This window comes from Limanda limanda, chromosome 23 (assembly GCF_963576545.1).
Source record: "Limanda limanda chromosome 23, fLimLim1.1, whole genome shotgun sequence".
Classification (NCBI taxonomy): Eukaryota; Metazoa; Chordata; class Actinopteri; order Pleuronectiformes; family Pleuronectidae; genus Limanda; species Limanda limanda.
Window position 1 is genome coordinate 450328 of NC_083658.1, and position 8102 is coordinate 458429.

Below are 8102 nucleotides of genomic sequence, written 5' to 3' on the forward strand. Positions count from 1 at the left end.
ATGTTGAGGAACTCTGGCTCATGTTCTCCTTCATGTGATGGAACGCAGACGCAAAAACATTTTCTTTAAATCAAAAATCGCCTGAAGGAAAAATGTTTCGGTCCTGTTGATGTTCTCTGAAGTGTTCCACGTGTGGTGATGAATCTGTAGAATGTGTAGTTTGTGTGTATGAGTGTGTAGTGTGTGTGTTGTGTTGTTGTCTCACCGGTGTGTCTACCTCTCGGTGCAGCGGGGGCTGTTGGCCAGTTGAGTCAGCAGACGAGCACATCTTCTATAAACTGCAGCAGATAGAAAACACACATTCAGATCCTGTAGCAGTGTCACGGGGGTCGGGGGGGGGGGGTCGTTGCACTGGAGCCAGACGTCTGCTCCTCTGGAGAATCTCTGTGATGTGAATTTGTTTATTTCTTGCATTGAAGTTTTGTGGTTTTCAAAATTTGTTTTTCCGTCACGCTCTTAAAATACAACGACCACAAAATGTCCCGAAATGTGAAAAGAGCTCAGGTCCAAGAGAGAGAGAGAGAGGTCATGTGACGCAGAGCAGAAGAGCCTGCATGGACAGGCCACAACACACACACACACACACACAAGCACACACACGCACATACACACACACACACACACGCGCACGCACATACACAAGCACATGCAAAACACACAGTTATCATTGAAATCGTGTCAGAACAGCAGCAGTTCTTATGATCTTAAATCATGCATGTAGCTCAGTGTGTGTGTGTGTGTGTATGTGTGAGAGTGTGAGTGTGAGTCTGTGTGTGTGTGTGTGTGAGAGAGTGTGAGTGTGAGTGTGAGTGTGTGTGTTTTTAAACAAGTCTTATCTTGTTTATGATCTCAAACACACTCCTCCAGCTACACTGAGGGGAGTTGAACTGACGACCAGTGAAATATCTGACCTGATTTAGTGTGTGTGTGTGTCTGTGTGTGTGTGTCTGTGTGTGAGTCCGGTCTGTGTGTGTGGTGTGTGTGTGTGTGTGTGTGTGTGTGTGTGTGTGTGTGTGTGTGTGTGTGTGTGTGTGTGTGTGTGTGTGTGTGTGTGTGTCCGTGTGTGTGTGCACTCACAGAGTGGTACGGTGCAGTCCCTGGTGTTGTGGTACAGTCTGTTGAAATGTTTCTTGCACTTTGGGTTGAAGTACAGAGGACCTGCACACACACACACAGACACACACAGACACACAACACACTTCATAAGTATCTGTTAATTATGAACATTACATTTTATGATTTTAATGTTGAACGTCGGTTTAACTCATGTCGTCAAAGTGAAAAACATTAAAGGAGACGTGTTCACATTCAGGTGTTTTAACTTTATCAATGTTCAGTGTCCATCGCTGCTGCTCCTCTCTTCAGCCTCTGTCTCAAACACCTGCTCTCTGCTGCTGCCTCTTTAAGACCCCCCCCCTCCTGATAAAGTCTGCTTCAGGAGCTCCTCCCTCCTCCGGTCCTGATTGGTTCGTACCTGTCAGGTGTTTGATGAACTTCTCCTTGTGCTTCGGATCTCGAGGATGATTTTCTGAAATGAAAAAACACTCTGATCAGAAACTTTGACCACGACATCGGTGATTGGTCCCAAACAGTCAGCTGACAGGAAGTCAGAGGAAACCAGATTAGTTTAATAAGAGATGTTTGATATTAACTTTTAATAGAATAATGAATCATTTACGTCTGTTTGTAATTATACACTTAATGAGGGTGGTTCTACAGGAGCAGCAGGTTGGTTTGTTGGTTTGTTGGTTTATTGCTTTGTTTTTTTTGTTGGTTTGTTGTTGTATTGGTTTGTTGGTTTGTTGTTTTGTTTTGTTGGTCGCTTGTAGTTGTGATGTGATTCTTCGTCCTTTACCGTGACACAAGGTCGCAGAATCGTTCTCAACTTAATTGAACGCATGAATGTGAGTGAGACCAGTTTATTGTTATAGAAGAAGTGTCCGTGGGCAAGACACTGAAACCTGCTGCTCACAGATGCTCAGTATTTTTGTGTGTGTGAATGGGTGAATGGCCAACTGTACTATAAAGAGTGTAGATTCATATCTATATGAATATAGAGCATTTAGCATTTACAGAATCCAGATGTGAGCCTGAAGCGTCTCCATGGTTCACATCCAGCAGCAGCTGCTCATTCTCTCCGACAACACACCGAGAAAACATCAGATGAAGAATTAAATAATGTCAAAGCTCCCGAGGCAACAACCCGTGACACAGGAAGCAGATCGTGAAACTCAGGAAACATGTTGCTCACTGAGACGTCTCCACAACAGTGTCATTGTTTAGAACACAGACACAGAACCTGCACTGTCCGGCTGCAGCTGCTTCTCTCTTCACCGCACGAAAGGTCAAACATGTCTCACGAGCCGCGGCAGCTTCACGGGCCACAGATCCAGGTCAGCGCCGGGAGACTCCTCCCACTTTCTGCGACAGGTCAGGTGGTTTCACCTGAGTCACAACAATCCGCCCGAAGCTTCCAGACGTCCACAGAGTCGACCCTGGATCCTCTCGTCCTCTCAGGTGTGTGAGGGGGTTGGACTCAACACCTCCAGTTCCCGTCTGAAGCTCCTGACCTTCACTTCTTAATCTCTTCTCTCCATCGTGATGTGAATTTAACTAAAGTAGTTTGTGAATTGCTATTTTAATTTGAATTAAATAATGAAAAGACTTGACAACAGAGAAAAGTTGTGAGCTGTGGAGATCCTGTCTGTCAGTGACCGCTGATGACCAGGACCTCGGACAGCTCCCCTGGTCCCAGGTTCAGCACCACGGACAGAGCTCACCTCAAGACTCCAGACACAACGTCTTTCAATCAATTAACGAGAGAATTAAACTAACTAACTAACGAAATAACTCAAAAGTAAAGAGAAGTTGGAGGTTTGAAGAACAAACAGTGAAACATCTTCATCTTTGTTTCCTGCTGCAGTGAAGTGATCACTTCTCTTAAAGCTGCAGCATCGATCTGCTTCCTGTCCTGAGTCTCACTGACCACATGAAGCTGCAGGAACGACACGTTTAAAACAGCTGAGCCAGGGACTGAGGTAAAAACATGCACAGCTGTGTCCACACGCTCAAGTCAACAAGACGCTTGAGCAGGAGCAAACGCTGGTCATCAGCTGGTCATCAGCTGGTCATCAGCTGGTCATCAGCTGGTCATCAGCTGACGGAGCCCGAGTGTTAACGTGGTGAAGAGTTAAACTTGAGCTCGACTCAACGATCCAGACGAGAGAAGACGAAGAAAGATCTTTGAAAACAGAGTCTCAGAGTCTCAGCGTCTCAGAGTCTGAGTCACAGAGTCTCAGCGTCTCAGAGTCTCAGAGTCTGAGTCTGAGTCTCAGAGTCTCAGCGTCTCAGAGTCTGAGTCTCAGAGTCTCAGCGTCTCAGCGTCTCAGAGTCTCAGAGTCTCAGAGTCTCAGAGTCTGAGTTTCAGAGTCTCAGAGTCTCAGCATCTCAGAGTCTCAGAGTCTCAGCATCTCAGAGTCTTACAGTCTTAGAGTCTCAGAGTCTCAGAGTCTGAGTCTCAGAGTCTCAGAGTCTCAGAGTCTCAGAGTCCCAGAGTCTGAGAGTCTCAGCGTCTCAGAGTCTCAGAGTCTGAGTCTCAGAGTCTCAGAGTCTCAGCGTCTCAGAGTCTCAGAGTCTCAGAGTCTCAGAGTCTGAGTTTCAGAGTCTTAGAGTCTGAGTCCCAGAGTCTAAGAGTCTCAGCATTTCAGAGTCTTAGAGTCTCAGAGTCTCAGAGTCTCAGAGTCTCAGAGTCTCAGCGTCTCAGAGTCTCAGAGTCTAAGTCTCAGAGTCTCAGAGTCTCAGAGTCTCAGAGTCTCAGAGTCTGAGACTCAGAGTCTCAGAGTCTGAGTCTCAGAGTCTGAGTCTCAGAGTCTGAGTCTCAGAGTCTCAGAGTCTCAGAGTCTCAGAGTCTGAGTCTCAGAGTCTCAGAGTCTCAGAGTCTGAGACTCAGAGTCTCAGAGTCTGAGTCTCAGAGTCTCAGAGTCTTAGAGTCTCAGAGTCTCAGAGTCTCAGAGTCTGAGTCTCAGAGTCTCAGAGTCTCAGAGTCTTAGAGTCTCAGAGTCTCAGAGTCTCAGAGTCTCAGAGTCTTAGAGTCTCAGAGTCTCAGAGTCTCAGCATCTCAGAGTCTTACAGTCTTAGAGTCTCAGAGTCTCAGCGTCTCTGAGTCTTAGAGTCTCAGAGTCTCAGAGTCTGAGTCTCAGAGTCTCAGAGTCTCAGAGTCTCAGAGTCTCAGAGTCCCAGAGTCTCAGAGTCTCAGAGTCTCAGAGTCTCAGAGTCTGAGTCTCAGAGTCTCAGAGTCTCAGAGTCTCAGAGTCTCAGAGTCTCAGAGTCTCAGAGTCTCAGAGTCTCAGCATCTCAGAGTCTTACAGTCTTAGAGTCTCAGAGTCTCAGCGTCTCTGAGTCTTAGAGTCTCAGAGTCTCAGAGTCTCAGAGTCTGAGTCTCAGAGTCTCAGAGTCTCAGAGTCTCAGAGTCCCAGAGTCTGAGAGTCTCAGCGTCTCAGAGTCTCAGAGTCTCAGAGTCTCAGAGTCTGAGACTCAGAGTCTCAGAGTCTGAGTCTCAGAGTCTCAGAGTCTCAGAGTCTTAGAGTCTCAGAGTCTCAGAGTCTCAGAGTCTGAGTCTCAGAGTCTCAGAGTCTTAGAGTCTCAGAGTCTCAGAGTCTCAGAGTCTCAGAGTCTTAGAGTCTCAGAGTCTCAGAGTCTCAGCATCTCAGAGTCTTACAGTCTTAGAGTCTCAGAGTCTCAGCGTCTCTGAGTCTTAGAGTCTCAGAGTCTCAGAGTCTGAGTCTCAGAGTCTCAGAGTCTCAGAGTCTCAGAGTCTCAGAGTCCCAGAGTCTCAGAGTCTCAGAGTCTCAGAGTCTCAGAGTCTGAGTCTCAGAGTCTCAGAGTCTCAGAGTCTCAGAGTCTCAGAGTCTCAGAGTCTCAGAGTCTCAGAGTCTCAGCATCTCAGAGTCTTACAGTCTTAGAGTCTCAGAGTCTCAGCGTCTCTGAGTCTTAGAGTCTCAGAGTCTCAGAGTCTCAGAGTCTGAGTCTCAGAGTCTCAGAGTCTCAGAGTCTCAGAGTCCCAGAGTCTGAGAGTCTCAGCGTCTCAGAGTCTCAGAGTCTCAGAGTCTCAGAGTCTGAGACTCAGAGTCTCAGAGTCTGAGTCTCAGAGTCTCAGAGTCTCAGAGTCTTAGAGTCTCAGAGTCTCAGAGTCTCAGAGTCTGAGTCTCAGAGTCTCAGAGTCTTAGAGTCTCAGAGTCTCAGAGTCTCAGAGTCTCAGAGTCTTAGAGTCTCAGAGTCTCAGAGTCTCAGCATCTCAGAGTCTTACAGTCTTAGAGTCTCAGAGTCTCAGCGTCTCTGAGTCTTAGAGTCTCAGAGTCTCAGAGTCTCAGAGTCTGAGTCTCAGAGTCTCAGAGTCTCAGAGTCTCAGAGTCCCAGAGTCTGAGAGTCTCAGCGTCTCAGAGTCCCAGAGTCAGAGTCTCAGAGTCTCAGTCACGATTCTGTAACTGAACGTCTGTTTATTTAACATCAAACCTATAAAATTCAGTTTGTTCTTTATTGTATAAACAAACTGTTGGTTTTTATGATCCCTCACACATGGATTGTGAAGCTGATCTGAGTGTGTTTGTGTTTTCTTTCTATAGACTCACTGTTTGTGAGTTTTATCTGATTGTGGTGACAGTTTGTTTATTTATTGTATAAACTCAGTGTTTGTTCATCAGGACAAATTCCCTCCTTGTTCAAGTTTAAACCAACATTGATTCACATCATCAGTTAAAACGTTGTGTAACCGGAAAGACGATGAACTTGTTTAACTTTGGTTGTCATGGAAACGATTCAGGACCTGAACAGCCGCTGCAGCTGTGACGCCTCAAAGTCCGAACAACACTCGTCTTCATCACCGTGACAACGTGTGGTTTAATCTTCAACTACCACTAAATATATATAATTAGTTTCAGAGAGTTTCTGTGCAAACGTGTTGATTCAGAAGTTCATCGACTCAACAAGTCAAAAGAAAACGTTTCGTTCCACAAGTTCAATGAACTCAGAGAAATCAGATATTTGTGTTAGATCAGGAAGTTACTGATCAATGATCTGCGGCTCGTTAGTGACTCATAACCTCCTGGTGTCAAAGAGTAACCACGGTGACATCATCTGCCTGTTCACTGCAGATCCAATCAGAACGTACGGCTGTCGGGTTATTATCCTTATTACGATTATTATTATTATTATTATTATTAATATTACTGACCTATTCCATGTTGTAACCTGTTCACTCTCTCTTTCCCGCCGAGTCCCAGCGTCGCCTCTGTCCCGGTCTCGGTCCTGGTCTCCGTCCTGGTCTCGGTCCGGGTCTCGGTCCTGGTCTCGGTCCTGGCCCTCGGGGGCCGGCCCACCAGCTCCACCACGCCGCGGCCCTCCACACGCCCCTCCCCCCTGGTGCTGGAGCCCCTGAGCAAGGCAGCCGCGGTGCAGCGTCCGGCGGCGAGCAGCAGGACGAGGAGCGCCGACAGGACCTGGGGCCGGGGGGGCAACATGGCCAAGGACCTGGAGACACACAAACACACGTCAACACAACAGGACCTGAAGAAACACACGTCAACACAACAGGACCTGGAGACACACAAATACACGTCAACACAACAGGACCTGAAGACACACAAATACACGTCAACACAACAGGAAGTCACGTCTTCATCACTTCACACGACCTTCATCACGACAACCTAACCCCAAACCTCTCTGATGAAGACCATGTGATGTGAAGGAACGGTCCAGGTTCTCCTTTAAGTCTTTCATTGTGTTTACACCACCTGTGATCCCCCACCTTACCACTAGGTGGAGTAACACGAGAAGTCAGAAAACAAACTGATGACCACGCGTAAGAAAAGTTTAAAGGATAAAAATATTCTGCGATATTAACATTAGCATACAGATTTTAACGTTAGAATACAGATATTAACGTTAGAATACAGATATTAGCGTTAGAATACAGATATTAGCGTTAGAATACAGATATTAGCGTTAGCTGTAGCACACGCTTGCTAACTCTGTCCTTCGCTAATGTAGCGACACATGTCGGATGGCATGTGAGGGGGCGTGGCACATTTATGGAAGTTTGTTGTAGAGATTTAACGTCTGATAAACTGAGTAAACAATTAACAAAGGCTCATAAATACATAAGAACATTTCCGATTTAAAGTTGTTATTTACACTTTTTTTTACAAGTTATATAAATCAATATAATAGAGAGATAGAGATAGAGAGAGATCGATAGAGAGATAGAGAGATGGAGAGAGAGAGAGAGATAGAAATCTATTCAGAGTTCTAAAGAAGATGAAAACTGATGAAACCCAGTGAGGAAATAGAACTAGAGGAGCTAGAAGTCGGACACAGATCAGATCTTTACCTGCTCCTCTCTCCGCGGCTCCTCTCTCTCCTCTGGCCGCTCAGGACGCGCTGATCCCGGCTTCTCCCTCCGGCTCGTCCCGGTCCTCACTGGTGTGTACTTGTTGTGTACTTGTTGTGTAGTTGTGTAAAGTTATCCCGGGTAACTCTGGGTCCGAGCCGCGTGCCGAGCTCCGGGGCCGGTGGCATCTTAGAAGGGTCAAGGTCTGAGAGCACGGAGGGTTAGAGCCTTCATCCTCCTCCTTCTCCTCCTCCTCCTCAGCTGCTCCTTCCTCCTTCCCCTCCTCACATGGACCCGCTGAGGACCTGCGGACCGACGGGAAGACTTCAGTGAAGCAGGAGCTGCAGGACCGAGTGTTCTCCTCCTGTTCTCCTCCTGCTCCTCCTCATTCTTCTTCTCCTCCTCCTCCTCCTCCTCCTTCTCCTTCTCCTCAGGTGCTCCTTCCTCCTACTCCTCCTCGTCTGCTGCTCCTTCCTCCTTCTTAGGTGCTCCTTCCTCCTCCTCCTCCTTCTCAGGTGCTCCTTCCTACTTCTCCTCCTCACACGAACCCGCTGAGGACCTGCGGACCGACGGGATGACTTCAGTGAAGCAGGACCGAGTGTTCTCCTCCTGTTCTTCTCCTGCTCCTCCTAATTCTCCTTCTTCTCCTCCTCCTCAGCTGCTCCTTCCTCCTGCTCCTCCTCTGCAGGAGAAGCTTCATCCTCACACAGACACA

General features: G+C 47.3%; 1 protein-coding gene across 1 annotated transcript; it reads right to left on the reverse strand.

Annotated features, from left to right (window-relative positions):
• Positions 1 to 213: 213 nt before the first annotated feature.
• Positions 214 to 6515, reverse strand: alkal2b (ALK and LTK ligand 2b). The gene is made up of 5 exons (XM_061066782.1): positions 6357 to 6515; positions 6230 to 6308; positions 1475 to 1528; positions 1078 to 1158; positions 214 to 278 (listed from the first exon to the last, which is right to left on the reverse strand). The coding sequence occupies exons 1-5, from the start codon at positions 6513 to 6515 to the stop codon at positions 214 to 216; spliced, it is 438 nt and encodes a 145-aa protein (XP_060922765.1).
• Positions 6516 to 8102: the final 1587 nt, after the last annotated feature.

Excerpts from the sequence above, each read along its gene's own strand:
- alkal2b (XM_061066782.1), bottom strand. The coding sequence starts at position 6,515 with ATGTTGCCCCCCCGGCCCCAGGTCCTGTCGGCGCTCCTCGTCCTGCTG. Across the intron at positions 6,309-6,356 it reads TGGTGGGCCGGCCCCCGAGG|ACCAGGACCGAGACCGGGAC; the intron begins GCCAGGACCGAG and ends ACCAGGACGGAG. Across the intron at positions 1,529-6,229 it reads CAGGTTACAACATGGAATAG|AAAATCATCCTCGAGATCCG; the intron begins GTCAGTAATATT and ends TTTTCATTTCAG.